The 20,671-nt window shown below is 43.1% G+C and overlaps 1 protein-coding gene across 8 annotated transcripts; it reads left to right on the plus strand.

The window, feature by feature from the left end:
* The first annotated feature begins 635 nt into the window (after positions 1-635).
* slc25a45 (solute carrier family 25 member 45) lies at positions 636-19,611 on the plus strand. 8 transcript variants are annotated; one of them, XM_029769751.1, is made up of 8 exons: positions 2,842-3,086; positions 3,358-3,470; positions 4,236-4,325; positions 4,425-4,468; positions 4,579-4,650; positions 18,143-18,331; positions 18,416-18,668; positions 18,974-19,611. In XM_029769751.1, the coding sequence occupies exons 3-8, from the start codon at positions 4,289-4,291 to the stop codon at positions 19,255-19,257; spliced, it is 879 nt and encodes a 292-aa protein (XP_029625611.1). In that variant the 5' UTR covers positions 2,842-3,086; positions 3,358-3,470; positions 4,236-4,288; the 3' UTR covers positions 19,258-19,611. The 8 variants fall into 8 exon arrangements, with proteins under 8 accessions (XP_029625614.1, XP_029625611.1, XP_029625612.1 ...); XM_029769754.1 differs by lacking the exons at positions 2,842-3,086; positions 3,358-3,470 and adding an exon at positions 636-1,132 and having other exon boundaries at positions 4,261-4,325; XM_029769752.1 differs by lacking the exon at positions 3,358-3,470.
* The last annotated feature ends 1,060 nt before the right edge of the window (positions 19,612-20,671 follow it).

Here is a 20,671-nt window from a genome sequence, read left to right on the forward strand (position 1 = left end):
CCGTCTCATGCTACCACTAGAGTGAAAGCACCGCCAGCATTCAAAAGTGACCAAAACATCAGCCAGGAAGCATAGGAACTGAGAAGTGGTCTGTGGTCACCACCTGCAGAACCACTCCTTTATTGGAGGTGTCTTCCTAATTGCCTATAATTTCCACCTGTTGTCTATTCCATCTGCACAACAGCATGTGAAATTTATTGTCAATCAGTGTTGCTTCCTAAGTGGACAGTTTGATTTCACAGAAGTGTGATCAACTTGGAGTTACATTATGTTGTTTAAGTGTTCCCTTTATTTTTTTGAGCAATGTATACATTACGTAAGGGATAATCAACGAGGGGCTATGCGTTCTATAGAAAATAATGAACCACGTGGAAGGCGTGTTCCACGACTTTCTAGAGTGGAACTGAACTTCTACTGAGTTGCATTATTTTCCATACAACGCATTGACCCCAGAGTTGATTTAACCATTGCTATAATTTAACACATTTGTCGCCAGAAATGTGTTCATTTGCCGGTAGAAATGTGTTCAACATCCACTGAAGTAGCTAGCTAGCAATTTGACTACATAGCTACAGTAGTTGCCGTGGTAACCAAACAAACAGACTCTTGCTTAGTTTAGCTAACCAAACCATCAGTCCAAGCTTGCCATTGTCTCCTTTTAAAAAGGCAACCTCTGCGTGAAGAGATCCAGAAGGCAGCAGGCACACTGCAGGAAAAATGCCCCAATGTGACCATCAATGAGGATGCATTGTGTGATGAGGTTACTGGCCTGCAAGAGTTCCTAAAGGGGGGATCGCTTGAAGAATGGAAAACATCTGAGACACCGCTTAGTCAGAGAGGGAGCACGGTGGTTACCCACTTCAAAGAGAGTGACATCCCACACACTAACCTAGCTAGATTAGCGTCTGTTATCATGTGCTTACCTGGAAGTAATGCACCAGTCGAGAGAGTGTTCTCCCAAATGAATGATATATGGACAGCAGCAAGAAATAGGTTCACTGTTCCTACCATCAAGGCCATGCTTATTGTGAAGACAAACTTCAACCTCCCCTGCCAGGAGTTCATGGAGAAGCTGGCCAAAGAAGGAACAATCCTGAAGAAGATACATTCTTCTGAGAAATATACAGATTAGGTTGGTATAAGTATATTATGTAGTTACCAATCTCATCAGCATCTTATTTCTTTATTATGTTGTTAAGTATTTCACATATACTATTGTCTGTTTTTTAAATTTTGCTCATGTTCTCTTCTGCTCTTATTCTACCAGGACCACTGAATGGCTGTTCAGAACGGACAGTTCTGTCTTGTCTGTAGTGTTTCTGTAATATAGTTGTTTTCTCTGTCTATCACAGTGTGCCTGTTAGACTAAATACATGAAACCGGAATTGGCCCCCTTTTTTATTTCATAGATAATAACATTGGATATTTTAATTATATATTGACCGCCGAACTGGAAATGTCCCCGGTTTTCATTTCAGAAATCTGGTCACCTTACAGTAATGTTTTCAATTGGACTTTCGCTTTCAAAAGCAGCTCATAGAACATGTAAAAATGAACTTTAACCATTGAATTCTACTTGCAAATATACCTGCAATTATAAACTGGGTGGTTTTGAGCCCTGAATGCTGATTGGCTGACAGCCGTGGTATATCAGACTGTATACCACAGGTATGACAAAACATTTATTTTTACTGTTGTAATTATGTTGGTAACCAGTTTATAATAGCGATAAGGCACCTCAGCAGTTTGTGGTATATGACCAATATACCATGGCTAAGTATTCAGTTCTTAGATAATTTATTATAACATGGGGGAGAGGGGGCAAAGGGCAGGTCAGAGTCCGACAGGTACAGGACGGCAGGCAGGCAGGCAGAGGTCGGTAATCCAAAACAGCATCAATAAGGGACAGAATGTCAGGCAGGCAGAATGGTCAGAACCAGAAGGACGAGAAAACACACTAGTAAGACTTGACAAGACGAACTGGCAACAGACCAACAGAAAACACAGGTATGAATACACAGGGGATAATGGAGGAAAATGGGAGACACCTGGTGGGGGGTGGAGACAAGCACAAGACAGGTGAAACAGATCAGGGTGTGACACTAAGGGCTTTGCAACAGCCATGGTATATCAGACCGTATACCATGTGTATGACAAAGCATTTATTTTTACTGCTCTAATTACTTTGGTAACCAGTTTATAATAGCAATAAGGCACCTTAGGGGTTTGTGATATTTGGCCAATATACCACGGCTAAGGGCTGTATTCAGGCACTCCGCATTGCATCGTGCTTAAGAACAGCCCTGACCCATGGTATATTGTCCATATACCACACCCCCCTCGGGCCTTATTGCTTAATTATAAACTGGGTGGTTCGAGCCCTGAATGCTGATTGGCTGACAGCCGTGGTATATTTTAACAATAAGGCCAGATTAGGTTTGTTATATATGGCCAATAAACCATGGCTAAGGACTGTTCTTATGCACAACGTAATGCAGAGTGCCTGGACACAGCCCTTAGCCGTGGTATATTGGCCATATATCACAAACCTCTGAGGTGCCTTATTGCTATTATAAACTGGTTACCAATGTAATTAGAGCAGTAAAAATACATGTTTTGTCATACCCGTGGTATACAGTCTGATATACCACAGCTGTCAGCCAATCAGCATTCAGGACTTGAACCACCAATTTTATAATAGACCATATACCACGAGTATGACAAAACATTCCTTTTTCTCTTTTAATTACGTTGTTAAACAGTTTATAATAGCAATAAGGCACCTCGGGGGTTGTGGTATATGGCCAATATACCACGACTAAGGGCTTTATTCAGGCACTCAGCGTTGCGTCGTCCGTTGCATGGACTGCACTTTAAAATATATATATTTATAGCGGACAGTGCACATTTTTTACCGCTAAAGGCCAGCAAAACCCTACCTTAGAAAAATGTATCAAAGACGATTTGCCTTGAGATATAGTACTTTGTAGGCAGTCATACAATAGTGCGGGTCGATCAAGAAAGTATAATGCTCCGATATAACTTGTGTTGGTGTGTATTCTACGATGAGGTAACGCTCAAATCAGGTAAATCTTCCTCTGATCTAGGTCACCGACCAAATGTTCTAGTCGAACCCACTCTTCAAAATATTTGCTTTCATTCTTTTAAGCGCAAAAAGCAACGTGGATGTTCGCCCCAATTCATTTTGTATATTTTCTAACTGGTTTACTGCTCCAGACTGATGGGTGCGTTTATTAATTCTGCACAGGTTGAATAGCAGCGTATCACTAGCCATATACAAGCCATATAAGCAATGCTATATGCTTTAGCGACCTATATTTTCTATCAATGATTTAGAATGGGACTCCAATAGATATCTTGACATTGAACAGTCAACCCTGTGCAGACTGCGCCGAGGAAACAGAATCAATAGATTCTCTTTTTTGGTACTGGCTTGCTTTTGAAGACGGGTAAGTGATATTGTCTGTGTTCAGATGGACCTACAAACAATAGGCCTACTGTTAGGGGATCTGAAAAACCAAGATCAACCAATGGGAAACATGATTATACTCTTCGATAAAGTATTTATTTTTAGGGCAATCTAGGTTGAAACTGTACAAATACAGAGGTTCAAGAACCTCGTTAGACATCACAGTAAAATAGAAGGATGTATTGTCAAAGGAAACAGTAAAATGGTAATGTACTGGGAAAGATGGGTTAGTTTGTGGATGATGGGTTAGTTTGTTAGTTTCTGAGGGTTGGAATTAAGATTGCCGTGTACTGTATGTGAGCGAAAATAGCTGTAAGTAGCAGTGAATGCATATTATTGTCTGTTAGTCGTCGTCGTCGTCCTGAAATAATAAAAAAAAAACATTGACGTGCACAAGACTGCAATGATTGCGCTCTCAAGCTCAAAGATCACTCTGAGATCCAGAACCATGTGCTGTGAAATCTGTATTAAAGTTGAATGAGTCTATCCACTGGGCACACACTGGTTGAATCAACGTTGTTTACACGTCATTTCAATTAAATTATGTTGATCCAACGTTGATACATTGAATTGACGTCTGTGCCGACTGGGTAATGTCATCAGAGAAAATTATTAATCATTTTATATTTTCCCCTAAACTAATGGCTATTCATGTATCGTCATAAAACAATGCTGAATTCTGACTAGATGGTTACAAGGTGCGAGATTGTAAACCCAACTACCTTGATTAACCTGGGATGGATAGTTGTTCTGTAATTTATCTGTTTTAGTGTGAACAAGCAACTGAGCAAGCCTACCATGCCGTTTGTGGAATTCATAGCAGGATGCATCTCAGGTAATGTATAGGGGTAACATAGATCTTTTGTGTATAAAAACATTTTTGGACATGAATATGGAGGGTGAATTTGACTAGGCATATATGAATATGTTCTAGGAGCAGTAGGGTTGGCTTTTGGTCATCCAATGGACACAGTGAAGGTACAAGTATTGGACTCACTCAAACTTGATGATTATATCCACTCATTTAGACCAAGGAATCTAAACTTGTTGACAAGTCACATAACATGTATATTATACTCCATATGTAGGTGCGTCTGCAGACCCAGGTTAAATACAAGGGGATTTTTGACTGTGTGGCTAGGACATACACTCGTGAAGGGGTAAGGTTTTGAATACTTTGTATTATATGACTCATCCCACTGTGCATAGCACGTAATTTCAATGTCAATAATTGGGTGATATTTGGTTGAGACGAACAATGAGATTACAACCTATATTCACCCACTCAAAAAGACAGCTAAAAGTTAGTTGAATTTCCAATGTGTTATCACTAGTCTTTCAACCATCTAAAAGCACAACCAATTTCCAATGAAAAAACAATGTCTCCTTTTTAGTTTAGTTTTCACTCAAATGTTTATCACTGCGCTTTCAACCATGCACAGCAAAGTTCAAGTGGGAATACAATGTCAGGATTTTAGTTTATTTATACAATATATTTAATGTGTTATCACTGTGCTTCATCTAATAGCAGAACCAAATGACCTGGATTACTGTTGAGATTACATTAAAAGTACATAGTGCAGGTGATCTACGCCGTTCAAGATTCTGCACAGATTATTACACAAAGGTGAAGATCTCCACAGACCTGTGATGACCTATGCATGTTATCTTGAACATCCACACTTTAAATTATTACATAAAAATACATGTATAGTTACAGTAACCTCAAAATGTGGCCATGGATGTGTTACTCATTTTGAGGTAAAATGTTACATTAGTTTGTAAGATAGCCTTAACGTAGGCTATTTCCTGTATTACAAAAGTAATATTAAATTGTATTTGGTTGACAACACAACCAAATATTAACATTTAAAGGAGACCTACTGGTTGGATAGTTCCATCTGAGCAACTGGCTTATGCCCATTCTTTAACTTTTATTTTTGGTTGAGTTGGAGACGTAAATCCAACATATAATTTGTTAACTTGTCGACAAGTTAATAGGCTATTTATTGTATTTCAAATATTGAATTGTATTTGATTACATTTAAAATGTTTACATTTTAGTTATTTAGTAGAGGCTCCTATCAAGAGCAACTTACAATTAGTGCATTCATCTTAAGATAGCTAGGTAAGACAACAACATCACAATTGTATCAAGTACATTTTCCCTCAACAAAGTATTTATCATCAAGGTCAGTGTTAGTGGGAAAAGAGAAGTGCCTTTTTAAAAAAAACAAAATTGGGAGGAGGGGGCGTCGGGGCGCGCGGTGAGAGTTATTTAAGATGCTCATCAAAGAGGTAGGGTTTCAGATGTTTTCCCCAAAATAGGAAGGGACTCCGCTGTCCTGACTTTAGGGAGAAATTTGTTCCACCATTGGGGTGCCTGTCAGAATGCTCAAGGAAGCAGGAGGGTTGAAGTCAGGCGCAGGAGACACAAGTCTGTGAACACTCGTCTTTAATAAACAATCCACACTTGCCAAAAACAGGTAGGGCAGGGCAAGGTAAAACAAATACCCATAAACAGCCCGAACACAGCGTAGGGACGCAGCCCAAAACACACTGCCACAAAACCCACAGGCAGAAGGAAAAAACACCTGTTCCCCAGATGTACAACCTGACGAAAATAATCACGCACAAACACAGACATACCTTGCTAGACTAAATAACACCCCCTACTAATAACTAAACCAAAACAGGTGCGTGCCTACCTAGACCTAACCAACAGAAAGTGAAACAAAAAGGATCGATGGCAGCTAGTAGGCCGGCGACGACGAGCGCCGAGCGCCGCCCGGTCGAGGAGGGGCGCCACCATCCGTCGGTGTCGTGACAGTGCCAGGGCAGAGAAGAGCTTTGACTGGGCTGAGCAGGAGCTGTCCTCCCGTAGGGGTGGGAGGGCCAAGAGATCCAAGGTGGAGGAAAGGAGTGCTTGGTTTAGGATGTAGGGTTTGAGCATAGCCTGAAGGTAAGGAGGTGCAGTTCCCCTTGCTGCTCCGTAGGCAAGCACCAGGGCTTCGACTGGAAGCCATTGGAGTGTGCGGAGGAGTGATATGGGAGAACATAGGAAGGTTGAACACCAGGTGGGCTTCAGCATTCTAGATAAGTTGCAGGGGTTTGATGGCACAAGTGTAGAGCCCAGCCAACAGAGAGTTGCAGGAGTCTAGACGGGAGATGACAACTGCCTGGAATAGGACCTGCGCCGCTTCCTGTGTGAGGAACGGTCGGACTCTACAGATGTTGTAGAGCATGAACCTGTAGGAGCGAGTCACTGCTTTGATGTTTGCAGAGAACGACAGGTTGTAGTCCAGTGTCACGCCAAGCTTCTTTGCACTCTGAGAGGGGGACACCGTGGAGTTGTTAACAGTGATGGAGAGGTCTTGGAGCAGGCAGATCTTCCCCTGGAGGAAGAGTAGCTCAGTTTTGTTGAATTTGAGCTTGAGGTGGTGGGCTAACATCCAAGCTGAGATGTCTGCCAGGCACACAGAAATGTGTGTCGCCACCTGTGTGTCAGAAGGTGGGCAGGTTGTTGGGCGGCTGGACATCACTAGTCACAGGATTTCATCTGGAGAGAGGTGAGAAAGAGCTCAAGGCGTAGGGTAGTTCTGTGTGAGTGGGACTAGTGGACTTGGTAGGCTGAGTGAATGAGGGGCGGATGTTGTCAACCTTTTTTCAAAGTGGTTGACAAAGTCGTCCACAGAGAGGAAAGGGGGAGGAGGTGGAGGATTAAGGAGGGAGGAAAAAGTGGAGAAAGGTTTCCCAGGGTTGGCGGCAGAAGCTTGACATTTATAGTGACATTTAGAGTGATAGAAAGAGGCTTTAGCAGTGGATACAGAGGAAGAGAAGTTACAGAGGAGACTGTGGAAGGATGATAGGTCCTCCAGAAGTTTATTTTCCTCCATTTCCACTCAGCTGCCCTCAGCCTTGTTCTGTTAGAGTGCAGTGAGTCATCCAGCCACGGAGTGGGAGGGGAAGGTCAGGCCGGCTGGGAGGTAAGGGGACAGTGAGTCAAAGGATGCGGAAAGGGAGGAGAGGAGAGGAGGGTCGAAGAGGCAGAGTCAGGAGACAGGTGGGAGAAGGATTTAGCAGATGGAAGAGAGGATAGGATAGAAGAGGAGAGAGTACCGGGAGAGAGAGAGCAAAGATTGCGGTGGCGCATGACCATCTGGGTAGGGGCTGAGTGGTTAGGGTTGAAGGAGAGATGGAGAGAAAAGAAAACAAAGTAGTTATCAGAGACCTGGAGGGGGGTTGTAGTGAGATCAGTAGGCAAACAGCCTCTAGTAAAGATGAGGTCAAGCATATTTTCTGCCTTGTGAGTACGAGGTGACTGGGAAAGGGTGAGGTCACAAGGAAAGGAGTGGAAAGAAAGAGGTGGAAATAAATGAATTGAAGTCCTTGTCGGGAGGTTAAAGTCACCCAGTACGATGAGTGGTGAGCCGTCGTCGTGAAATTAGCTTATCAAGGTGTTAAGCTCATTGGTTGTCAACACAACCAAATATCAACATTTGAAGGAGATTTATCTTCTGCTTGGATAGTTCCATCTGTGCAGCTGTCTGGCTTTAATTCCAGTTTGTTTATGAATTAATAATCAATATGTTGGATTTATGTCTCCATCTAAACCAAAAATCTAATTTAAAGAATAGGACTGAATCAAAACAAACTTGAAATGCACTTTAAATAAAGTTTGATTTGATTTAGTCCTATTCTTTAACTAGATTTTTGGTTGAGATAAAGACGTGAATCCAACATATCAATTTGAAAACAAACTTGAATTAAAGTCAGTGGCACAGATGGAACTATCCAAGCAGAATATACATCTCCTTCAAATGTTGATATATGCTTGTGTTGACAACCAAACACAAAAAATGTAATATTTATCTGTATGTTAAATATCCAAGAATCCAAGATGGCGTAGCAGTCAGACGTCTTTGTCCTGTCGTGTATCTTTTTACATATTTTTCTTCGCATATCTTTTAAAAATATTTTCCTAAACCTCAACTTCTAAATACTCTCCTGCAACCCGCCTCACCCAATGTGGCGTGGATCTGTTTTTTTTCTTCTAAAGTATTTGTATTTACTTCGGATCTGGAATCCCTCAACTGAAGCTAGCCAGCTATCTAGCTACCAGCTATCAGTCAGCAAACCATTGCTAGCGGTCATCAGCTAACCTTTACCTCGGAAAGCTCTCGCCAGTTCGAACAACGTGACTCAAACCAGAGCATAACGGACCTATTATTATTTTTTATTTTTTTCCCCCATATCCCCGGATTCCTACCGCATACCCTGAACATTTTCATCTGGATCTTCGCAACTAGCTAACCGCAATCCCGGGTGACTACTCCTGGCTAGCGTTTCCATCCCGGAGCAAGCACCAATTAGCCTGAAGCTATCCCGGCCAGGGCTCCTGTGCTACCACCGAAGCCCACTCCTGGGCTACAATATCCGGACCCCTTCTACTGCTGGTACGGGGCACGGAACCCCGCCGATCCTCTACAACTGGAATACCGACATAATCTGCCCGAGGATTCCAACAGGCCCCTCAGGTGTGACATCCGCTGAAGGCCCATTCTGCTAACCGCGGCCTACTAGCTACCTAGAGCTACTTGGAACCCTACTAATTCCACGACTGGTCTATCGACGTCACCGCACGAAGAGGCAAAAACAGACTTACCCCCATCGCGACGTCCCCCAAAGGCTAACTTGCTAGCCCCGGTCTGTTAACTGCTAGCTTGCTTGCCCCGGTCTGCTAACTGCTAGCTTGCCTGCCCTGGTCTGCTAACTGCTAGCCCCGGTCTGCCAACTGCTTGCTTGCTAACCCGGTCTGCTAACTGCTAGCTTGCCAGCCCCGGTCTGCTAACTGCTAGCTTGTTTAGCCCCGGCCTACTAACTGTTAGCTTGTTAGCATCGGCCTGCTAACTGTCTGAATTGCCGTGTCCCCAGTCAGCCCAACCACTCACTGGACTCATATCTTCACTTGGCTACGCATGCCTCTCTCTAATATCAATATGCCTCATCCATTACTGTCCTGGTTAGTGATTACTGTCTTATTTCACTGTAGAGCCTCTAGCCCTGCTCAATATGCCTTAACCAACCATGTTGTTCCACCTCCTACATATGCGATGACATCACCTGGTTTAAACGTCTCTAGAGACTATATCTCTTTCATCATTACTCAATGCCTAGGTTTATCTCCAATGTACTCACATCCTACCTTAACGTTGTCTGTACACTATGCCTTGAATCTATGCTATCGTGCCCAGAAACCTGCTCCTTTTACTCTCTGTTCCGAACGTGCTAGACGGCCAGTTCATATAGCCTTTAGCCGTACCCTTATCCTACTTCTCCTCTGTTCCTCTGGTGATGTGGAGGTTAATCCAGGTCCTGCAGTACCTAGCTCCACTCCCACTTCCCAGGTGCTCTCATTTCTTGACTTCTGTAACCGTAAAAGCCTTGGTTTCATGAATGTTAACATTAGAAGCCTACTCCCTAAGTTTGTTTTACTCACTGCTTTAGCACACTCTGCCAACCCGGATGTCTTAGCCATGTCTGAATCCTGGCTTAGGAAAACCACCAAAAACCCTGAAATCTCCATCACTAACTATAACATTTTCCACCAAGATAGAACTGCCAAAGGGGGCGGTGTTGCAATCTACTGCAAAGATAGCCTGCAGAGTTCTGTATTACTATCCAAGTCTGTACCCAAACAATTCGAGCTTCTACTTCTAAAAATTCACCTTTCCAGAAACAAGTCTCTCACTGTTGCCGCTTGCTATAGACCTTCCTCTGCCCCCAGCTGTGCCCTCGATACCATATGTGAATTGATTGCCCCATCTATCTTCTGAGCTCGTGCTACTAGGTGACCTAAAGTGGGACATGCTTAACACCCCGGCCATCCTACAATCTAAGCTTGATGCCCTCAATCTCACACAAATTATCAATGAACCTACCAGGTACAACCCCAAATCCGTAAACACGGGCACCCTCATAGATGTCATCCTAACTAACTCGCCCTCCAAATACACCTCTGCTGTTTTCATGGGTCTGCGACCAAACGACCACCCCTCATCACTGTCAAACGCTCCCTAAAACACTTCTGCCTTTCTAATCAACCTGGCCGGGGTATCCTGGAATGACATTGACCTCATCCCGTCAGTAGATGATGCCTGGCTATTCTTTAAAAGTGCCTTCCTCACCATCTTAAATAAGCATGCCCCACTCAAAAAATGTAGAACTAGGAATAGATATAGTCCTCCAGACCTGTCTGCCCTTGACAAGCACAAAAACATCCTGTGGCATTAGCATCGAATAGCCCCCGTGATATGCAACTTTTCAGGGAAGTTAGGAACAAATATACACAGGCAGTTAGAAAAGTTAAGGCTAGCTTTTTCAAACAGAAATTTGCATCCTGTAGTACTAACTCAAAGTTCTGGGACACTGTAAAGTCCATGGAGAATAAGAGCACCTCCTCCCAGCTGCCCACTGCTCTGAGGCTAGGAAACACTGTTACCACTGATAAATCCACTACAATTGAGAATTTCAATAAGCATTTCTCTACGGCTGGCCATGCTTTCCACCTGACTACCCCTACCCCGGTCAACTGCCCGGCACCCTCCACAGCAACCCGCCAAAGCCCCCACCATTTCTCCTTCACCCAAATCCAGATAGCTGATGTTCTGAAAGAGCTGCAAAATCTGGACCCATACAAATCAGCCGGGCTAGACAATCTGGACCCTCTCTTTCTAAAAGTATCTGCCGAAATTGTTGTAACCCCTATTACTAGCCTGTTCAACCTCTTTCGTATCGTCTGAGATTCCCAAAGATTGGAACGCTGCCGCGGTCATCCCCCTCTTCAAAGGGGGTGACACTCTAGACCAGTGGTTCTTAACCTGGGTTCGATCGAACCCCAGGGGTTCGGTGAGTCAGTCTCAGGGGTTCGGCGGAGGTCAAGACACACACCCGACTCATATGATTCGTGATGACACGCCCCGCTTGGCCATTTATTGGCTGCAGGTGATCACGCAACATCGCTTGGCCTATCTGTGCTACAGGGAATTTGGCGCGCTCAGTAGTCGAATTGTGACTGTCGTGATGGTACGTCGTGTGATTTCGTTCTTAATATTTTAATCCCTTCATACTAACTATGTCGAGCAAAAAAAGAAAGTGGTCGGACGAATATGTACAATATGGATTCACATGTATAACGGAACGTGATGAGAGTCAGCGTCCTAACTGCATGATTTGCAATGCCAAGTTGAGCAATTCTAGTTTAGCACCGGCAAAACTAAGAGAACACTTCCTTAAGCTGCATGGAGATGGACAATACAAGAACACAACGCTCGCTGAATTCAAGGTGAAGAGAGCCAGATTCGATGAAAAGGCTACTCTGCCTGTTCTCGGCTTTGTACCCATCAACAAACCGATCCTCACAGCATCGTACGAAGTTGCTTACCTGATCGCAAAGCAGGGCAAACCACACACCATTGGTGAAACACTCATAAAACCAGCTGTGTTGAAGATGGCGATTATCATGCTGGGAAAAGCGGCTGAAGTTAAGTTATCCCAAATTCCTCTTTCAAACGACACCATTAGCGACAGAATAGAGGACATGAGCAAAGACATCTTGGCTCAAGTAGTTGCAGATCTGATTTCAAGCCCGGCAAAATTCAGCCTTCAACTCGACGAGACCACAGACGTTTCCAATCTAAGCCAGCTTGCTGTATTTGTGCGCTATGTGAAAGACGACGTGATAAAGGAAGATTTTTTATTTTGTAAGCCTCTTACGACAACAACTAAGGCAGCCGATGTGAAGAAACTTGTGGATGACTTCTTCAAAGACAACAATCTTTCGTGGGATATGGTTTCTGCAGTTTGTTCGGACGGAGCTCCAGTCATGCTGGGAAGAAAGTCTGGTTTTGGTGCGCTAGTGAAAGCCGATGCACCACACATCATTGTTACGCATTGTATTCTGCACAGGCATGCGTTGGCAACAAAAACCTTGCCTCCAAAACTGGCAGAAGTATTAAAAATTGTAGTGGAATGCGTGAACTATGTGCGAAATAGTGCTCTGAGGCACCGCATCTTCAGTGAGCTGTGTAAAGAAATGGGCTCTGAATTCGAGGTACTTCTGTACCATTCTAACGTTCGGTGGTTATCCCGGGGACAGGTGCTGAATCGTGTTTTTGCCGTGCGTGTGGAATTAGCCCTGTTTTTGCAAGAGCACCAACATCGTCATGCAGATTGCTTAAAAAATTCTGAGTTCATTCTCATTTTAGCGTACATGACTGATATCTTCGCAGCTCTCAATCATCTCAATCAACAGATGCAGGGCGGTGGAGTCAACATCATCGAAGCGGAAGAAAACCTGAAGGCTTTTCAAAAAAAGCTACCGTTATGGAAACGACGAACAGAGAACGATAACTTCGCAAACTTTCCCCTGCTGGACGACTGTGTAAGTAAGATCGAAGATGTATCTGGAATCGGAGACATTTCTGTACCCGCGGAACTGAAGCAAGCAATTGCCACGCACTTAGATGAGCTTGCAAAGTCTCTCGACGGATACTTCCCTACAAGAGAGTCATATCCAGCATGGGTGAGACAGCCGTTCACGTTTAGTGTTGAGACAACAGATGTCAATGATGAATACCTCGATGAAATCATTGAAATTCAGCAGAGCCAGGTTCAACAGCAACTCTTCAGAACAACAACGCTCTCAACGTTTTGGTGTCAACAAATGGTAACGTACCCTGTTATTGCTAAGAAAGCTCTGGAGATTTTCATACCGTTTGTTACAACATATCTTTGCGAGCAATCCTTTTCGAGGATGCTGGACATAAAAACGAAGAAAAGGAACAGACTTTGTTGCGAAAATGACATGAGAGTGGCACTTGCCAAGGTGAAGCCACGCATTTCTGAACTGGTCTCTGAAAGGCAACAGCAGAAGTCACACTGATTTGCAGTAAATATTCATTATTATGTTTTTGTTTTTGTGTGAAAATCATGTTTTAATGGTTTTGTTCTTTGAACACTGATGTTGATGCACGGTTCATTTTGTGCACCAGTAAAATATATACCTATGTTTTGAATTTTATTTTTCCAATTAAGAAGGGTTCGGTGAATGCGCATATGAAACTGGTGGGGGTCAGTACCTCCAACAAGGTTAAGAACCACTGCTCTAGACCCAAACTACTACAGACCTATATCTACCCTACCCTATCTTTCTAAGGTCTTCGAAAGCCAAGTTAACAAACAGATTACCGACCATTTCGAATCCCACCGTACCTTCTCCGCTATGCAATCTGGTTTCAGAGCTGGTCATGGGTGCACCGCAGCCACGCTCAAGGTCCTAAATGACATCATAACCGCCATCGATAAGAGACATTACTGTGCAACCATATTCATCGACCTGGCCAAGGCTTTCGACTCTGTCAATCACCAGATTCTTATTGGCAGACTCGACAGCCTTGGTTTCTCAAATGATTGCCTCGCCTGGTTTACCAACTACTTCTCTGTTAGAGTTCAGTGTGTCAAATCGGAGGGCCTGTTGTCCGGACCTCTGGCAGTCTCTATGGGTGTGCCACAGGGTTCAATTCTCGGGCCGACTCTCTTCTCTGAAAACATCAATGATGTTGCTCTTGCTGCTGGTGATTCTCTGATCCACCTCTACGCAGACGACACCATTCTGTATACTTCTGGCCCCTCTTTGGACACTGTGTTAACTAACATCCAGACGAGCTTCAGTGCCATACAACAGTCCTTCCGTGGCCTCCAACTGCTCTTAAACACAAGTAAAACTAAATGCATGCTATTCAATTGATCACTGTCCGCACCTGCTCGCCCGTCCAGCATCACTACTCTGGACGGCTCTGACTTAGAATACGTGGACAACTACAAATACCTGGGTGTCTGGTTAGACTGTAAACTCTCCTTCCAGACTCACATTAAGCATCTCCAATCCAAAATTAAATTTAGTATCGGCTTCCTATATCGCAACAAAGCATCCTTCACTCATGCTGCCAAACATACCCTCGTAAAACTGACCATCCTACCGATCCTCGACTTCGGTGATGTCATCTGTAAAATAGCCTCCAACACTCTACTCAACAAACTGGATGCAGTCTATCACAGTGCCATCCGTTTTGTCACCAAAGCCCCATACACTACCCACCATTGCGACCTGTACGCTCTCGTTGGTTGGCCCTCGCTTCATACTCGTCGCCAAACCCACTGGCTACAGGTTATCTACAAGTCTCTGCTAGGTAAAGCCCCGCCTTATCTCAGCTCACTGGTCACCATAGCAGCACCCACTCGTAGCACGCGCTCCAGCAGGTATATCTCACTTGTCACCCCCAAAGCCAATTCCTCCTTTGGTCATCTTTCCTTCCAGTTCTCTGCTGCCAATGACTGGAACGAACTGCAAACATCTCTGAAGCTGGAGACTCATATCTCCCTCACTAGCTTTAAGCACTAGCTGTCAGAGCAGCTCACAGATCACTGCACCTGTACATAGCCCATCTGTAAACAGCCCATCTATCTACCTACCTCATCCCCATACTGTATTTATTTATTTATCTTGCTCCTTTGCACCCCAGTATCTCTATTTGCACATTAATCTTCTGCACATCTTCCATTCCAGTGTTTAATTGCTATATTGTAATTACTTCGCCACCATGGCCTATTTATTGCCTTAACTTACCTCATTTGCACTCACTGTACATAGACTTTTTGTTTTCTTTTGTTCTACTGTATTATTTACTGTATGTTTTGTTTATTCCATGTGTAACTCTGTGTTGTTGTATGTGTCGAATTGCTATGCTTTATCTTGGCCAGGTCGCAGTTGCAAATGAGAACTTGTTCTCAACTAGCCTACCTGGTTAAATAAAGGTGAAATTAAATAAATAAATAAATGCCATTACCCCAACCTCTTAATGTTTTGTACACTCAGTGTATTTATTCATCGAATGGTTCTCTCATTGATCGGGTTCCCGCTTTAAATATCTGGCCATTTGGATTGACAAGGATTTAACGTGTAAAAAACATATTGATGAGCTTGTTAAAACGCTACGTAAGATTACATATCTTCGTTGTTGAAGTATAAAAACAAAGTATTGGTTAACTCTTGAGGTTCCTCGGGTCTCCACCGAATTACAGTACCAATCAAAAGTTTGGACACACCTACTCATTCAAGGGGTTTTCTCCATTTTTCACTATTTTCTACATTGTAGAATAATAGTGAAGACATCAAAACTATGAAATAACACCTATGGAATCATGTAGTAACCAAACAAGTGTTAAACAAATCAAAATATATTTTATATTTGAGATTCTTCAAAGTAGCCACCCTTTGCCTTGATGACAGCTTTGCACACTCTTGGCATTCTCTCAACCAGCTTCATGATGTAGTCACCTGGAATGCATTTCAATTAACAGGTGTGCCTTGTTAAATATTAATTTGTGGAGTTTCTTTCCTTCTTGATACGTTTGAGTCAATCAGTTGTGTTGTGACAAGGTAAGGATGGCATACAGAAGATAGCCCTATTTGGTAAAAGACCAAGTCCATATTATGGCAAGAACAGCTCAAATAAGCAAAGAGAAATGACAGCCCATCATTACTTTAAGACATGAAGGTCAGTCAATACGGAAAATTTCAACAACTTTGAAAGTTTCTTGAAGTTCACTCACAAAAACCATCAAGCGCTATGATGAAACTGGCTATCATGAGGATCGCCACAGGAAAGGAAGATCCAGAGTTACCTCTGCTACAGAGGATAAGTTTGTTAGAGTTAACTGCACCTCAGATTGTAGCCCAAATTAATGCTTCACAGAGTTCAAGTAACAGACACATCTTAACATCAACTGTTCAGAGAAGACTGCGTGAATCAGGCCTTTATGGTCTTATTGCTGCAAAGAAACCACTACTAAAGGACACCAATAAGAAGAAGAGACTTGCTTGGGCCAAGAAACACAAGCAATGGACATTAGACCAGTGGAAGTATGTCCTTTGGTCTGATATGGTCTAAATTTGAGATTTTTGGTTCCAACCGCCGTGTCTTTGTGAGACGCAGAGTAGGTGAATGGATGATCTCCGTATCTGTGGTTCCCACCGTGAAGCATGGAGGAGGAGGTGTGATGGTGTGGGGGTGCTTTGCTGGTGACATTGTTGGTGATTTATTTAGAATTCAAGGCAAATTTACCAGCATGGCTACCACAGCATTCTGCAGGGATACGCCATCTCATCTGGTTTGCGCTTAGTGGGACAATCATTTGTTTTTCAACAGGACAATGACCCAACACACCTTCAGGCTGTGTACGGGCTATTTGACCAAGAAGGAGAGCGATGGAGTGCTGCATCAGATGACCTGGCCTCCACAATCACTCGACCTCAACCCAATTGAGATAGTTTGGGATGAGTTGGACCGCAGAGTGAAGGAAAAACAGCCAGCAAGTGCTCAGCATTTGTGGGAACTCCTTCAAAACTGTTGGAAAAGCATTCCAGGTGAAGCTGGTTGAGAGAATGGCAAGAATAATCTAAATTAAAAAATATTTGATTAACACTTTCTTGGTTACTACATGATTGCATGTGTTTTTTCATAGTTTTGATGTCTTCACTATTATTCTACAATGTAGATAATAGCAAAAATAAAGAAAAACCCTTGAATTAATACGTGTGTCCAAACTTTTGAATGGTACTGTAGTTTTAATGCACCTCACTGAGTACAGAAAACATTACGAACACCTGCTCTTTCTATGACAGACTGACCAGGTGAATCCAGGTGAAAGCTATGATCCTTTATTGATGTCACTTGTTAAATCCACTTCAATCAGTGTAGATGAAGGGGAGGAGACAGGTTAAAGACAACTTTTTAAGCCTTGAGACTCGATTGTGTATGTGTGCCATTCAGAGGGTAAATGGGCAAGACAAAAAATATAAGTGCCTTTCAACAGGGTATGGTAGTAGGTGCCAGCCCAGGTGCACCGGTTTGTGTCAAGAGCTACAACGCTGCTGGGTTTTTCACACTCAAAAGTTTCCTGTGTGACATCCAGACAACTTGACACAACTGTGGGAAGCACTGGATTCAACATTGGCCAGCATCCCTGTGGAACGCTTTCAACACCTTGTAGAGTCCAGTAAATCTATTCGTTTTTAGGGGAGCTCTCACAACAATCAATGTCATGATAGCACATTGGTAATAGTCAGTGGCAAATATCCTAGATAAGCAGCGATGGGCTTGGTTAAAACCCTGGATGGGATACCAAAGGGTAGCTTCTGATAGATCAATTCTCCAGGAGGAGGTGCTGCCCAGCCTATAGTTTTTTTTCTTCTGATAGTGGATTTTATCGTTGAAGATCTGAAGTTCTTTTAAAGTTACAAATTCAACATATTTTATTCAAGGTTTGTCTGTTGGAATTTGGTTATCGTGATGACATAATCCTGTGGTTGAAATCTTACCCAGAAAACAACAGTTGATTACTTTTTTCAAATCTAATGTATTTTCCTCGTAGATTTCACGTCACAATACGTTGACAAATTACGTTGAAACAATGTTGATTCAACCAGTTAGTGCCCAGTGGGATTTGTCAATGTGTGTTTTTATATTTTTGCTACATTGTTGTACCATCAGTAATTCCTTAACTATACTATTTTTGCATTTGTTGGATCAGATCCCTGGGTTCTTCAAGGGCATGACATTTCCTGTCCTGACTACTGGCATCACCAACGCTGTGGTCTTTGGTTCCTATAGCAATGCTTTAGACTGCCTCACCCAGTCCCAACGGAATGACCGAATCCAAGGCAACCCTGCCTCGGCATCAGCAATCTTCGCAGCTGGCTGTTTCTCAGGTCTGGCACAGGTAATATGGAATGTGCTTTAAATGGCCCTGAAGTATGGCATTGTTATGTGTACTTTTTAACACCAAGCTTGTCTTTGCTGCCAGGTGGTGGTTACTGCGCCTGTTGACCTGGTGAAGGTACGCTTGCAGTCCCAGACCAAGGGCTGGGCTGGGGTTGGTGGTGACGGGTATCGAGGTCCCATTCACTGTGTGACTGTCATCCTGAGGGAGGAGGGGCTAAGGGGATTGTTTCGAGGGGGGTTGGCTCTTACCCTGAGAGATGTACCCTGCTATGGAATCTACTTCTTGCCTTACGAAATCACCTGCAGGTTTCTGACTGAAGAAGGCCAACGGACAGGTCAGTCGGAGAGAGATGTGTTCCAGGCCATCTTTTTTTGCAATTGCGCTGCACATATGAAAAGATTGCTATATTATATGAATGTGGTTCCTGAGATGTTAGTCATCTACAGGCACTTTGAGATATGATCAACTGTGATACGTCACTGCAGTAGAGATGACTTGGTGTGTGTGTCATTAACATTTCAAAGGCCATGCTAGTCTGAGAAGAGAGAGAGTGAGTCTGTGTTTGACCATTTATTGCTGATGGTTTGAGTGCTAGTGCAATTACAGATTTTCAGGTAATTATTTGGTTTGTATCTGCAGGCACATTTGCAGTAGTGATGGCGGGTGGGGTCGCAGGCGTGGTGACGTGGGCCTTTGCCACACCCATGGATGTGGTGAAAGCGCGGCTGCAGATGTCCGGTGCTGGGGGCCGGGTGTACCAGGGGGTCCTGCACTGCATGAGTGTAAGTCTGAAGGAGGAGGGGGTGAGAGTGTTCTTTAAGGGGCTCCTCCTGAACAGCCTGAGGGCCTTCCCTGTCAACGCCATCACCTTCCTCAGCTATGAGAGCCTGATGCGGATCCTCACCCGGCCGCCTGCAGACTGACCACAAGACTATGCATCTCCTGGATACTCTCCGGTCGGACCAAATGATGGAAAGAATACCAACATTGGATGGGCAAACCATTATGTGAAATGAACTGGTATATACAGTATAGCTTAGCATGCTATACTCTGAATTTTACACTTTGTGTTATCCTCAATGTGGGCACTTAGACAGGGCTCATGATGCTGTTTGATACCATCAGTATTTTATATCATGACACAAAACCTTGAATATGAAAACACCTGGAAACCAAACGTTTATGCCAAGACATGGTGTATTTATGTACTGGTATACTGTATGAACTTCATAGCCTTCATTTATAATAACTTTGTAATAAACAAAATGTGAAGCAAATGGGAATGTAGTTGGTTTATTGCTGACAACCAATCCTCAATTCAAATCATTCTGACTTTTTTAGTTAAATAAACCCTTTCTCCAACATGTAAACATTTAGTAAAATGATGCATATTTTACTTCTTGCATAAGTCATTGTATTCACCCCCTTGGATTTATTCACGTTGTTGCTTGACACATTGGGATTGAAATGGATTGAGTTGTGATTGAGCATCACAGAATACCAAAGTGAAAAGAATTCTACAAATGTTTACTTTTGCAACAACTGTTTTTGTTAAATGTTGTTTTCAGCCCTTTTGTTTAGACAAGCCTAAATTAGTTCAGGAGTAAAATGCGGCTTAACAAATCACAAGTTACATGGACTCATCCTGTGTGAAATAATAGGGGTTGACATTATTTTTTTTAAATGACTACCTCTTCCTCTGTCCCCAATACATACATTGAACTACAAAGACTAAGAGGCTTTTCAAAAGCCTCAGAGAAGGGCAGTGATTGGTAGATGGGTAACAATACCAAATCAGACATTTTCTCTCTCTTTAAGCATGGTCAAGTTAATGATGCAGTGGATGATGTATTAAACCACACACACACAAAGATAGTCGTTCTTCTGAACTGAGCTGCAAGACAGGAAGGAAACTGCTAAGGGATGTCACCATTGGTGCTTTTAAAACAGCTCCAGGTAAATGGCTGTGAAGGGAGAAAACTGAGGATGGATCAACATTTCATGAAATGTAAAGAATACAAATAAAAGGAATAACCTTTTTGCCCTAAATGCAAAGCCTTATGCTTGAGACAAATCCAACACGTCACTGAGTAACTGCCTCCTTATTTTCAAGCATGGTGGTGGCCACATGGTATGGGTATGCTTGACGTTGGCAAAGACGGGAGTTTCAGGATAAAAATAAAAGGCATGGAGCTAAGCTTTACACCAAACACAGAGGAATTCACCTTTCAGCAGGACAATAACCAACAAGGCCAAATCGACACTGTAGCAGGACAATAACATACAACAAGGCCAAATCTACACTGTAGACAGTGGATGGTCCAAGTGGCCAAGTAA

Source organism: Salmo trutta, chromosome 12 (assembly GCF_901001165.1).
Source record: "Salmo trutta chromosome 12, fSalTru1.1, whole genome shotgun sequence".
Classification (NCBI taxonomy): domain Eukaryota; kingdom Metazoa; phylum Chordata; class Actinopteri; order Salmoniformes; family Salmonidae; genus Salmo; species Salmo trutta.

Excerpts from the sequence above, each read along its gene's own strand:
- slc25a45 (XM_029769754.1), top strand. The coding sequence starts at position 4,289 with ATGCCGTTTGTGGAATTCATAGCAGGATGCATCTCAG. Across the intron at positions 4,326-4,424 it reads CATAGCAGGATGCATCTCAG|GAGCAGTAGGGTTGGCTTTT; the intron begins GTAATGTATAGG and ends AATATGTTCTAG. Across the intron at positions 4,651-18,142 it reads GGACATACACTCGTGAAGGG|ATCCCTGGGTTCTTCAAGGG; the intron begins GTAAGGTTTTGA and ends TTGTTGGATCAG.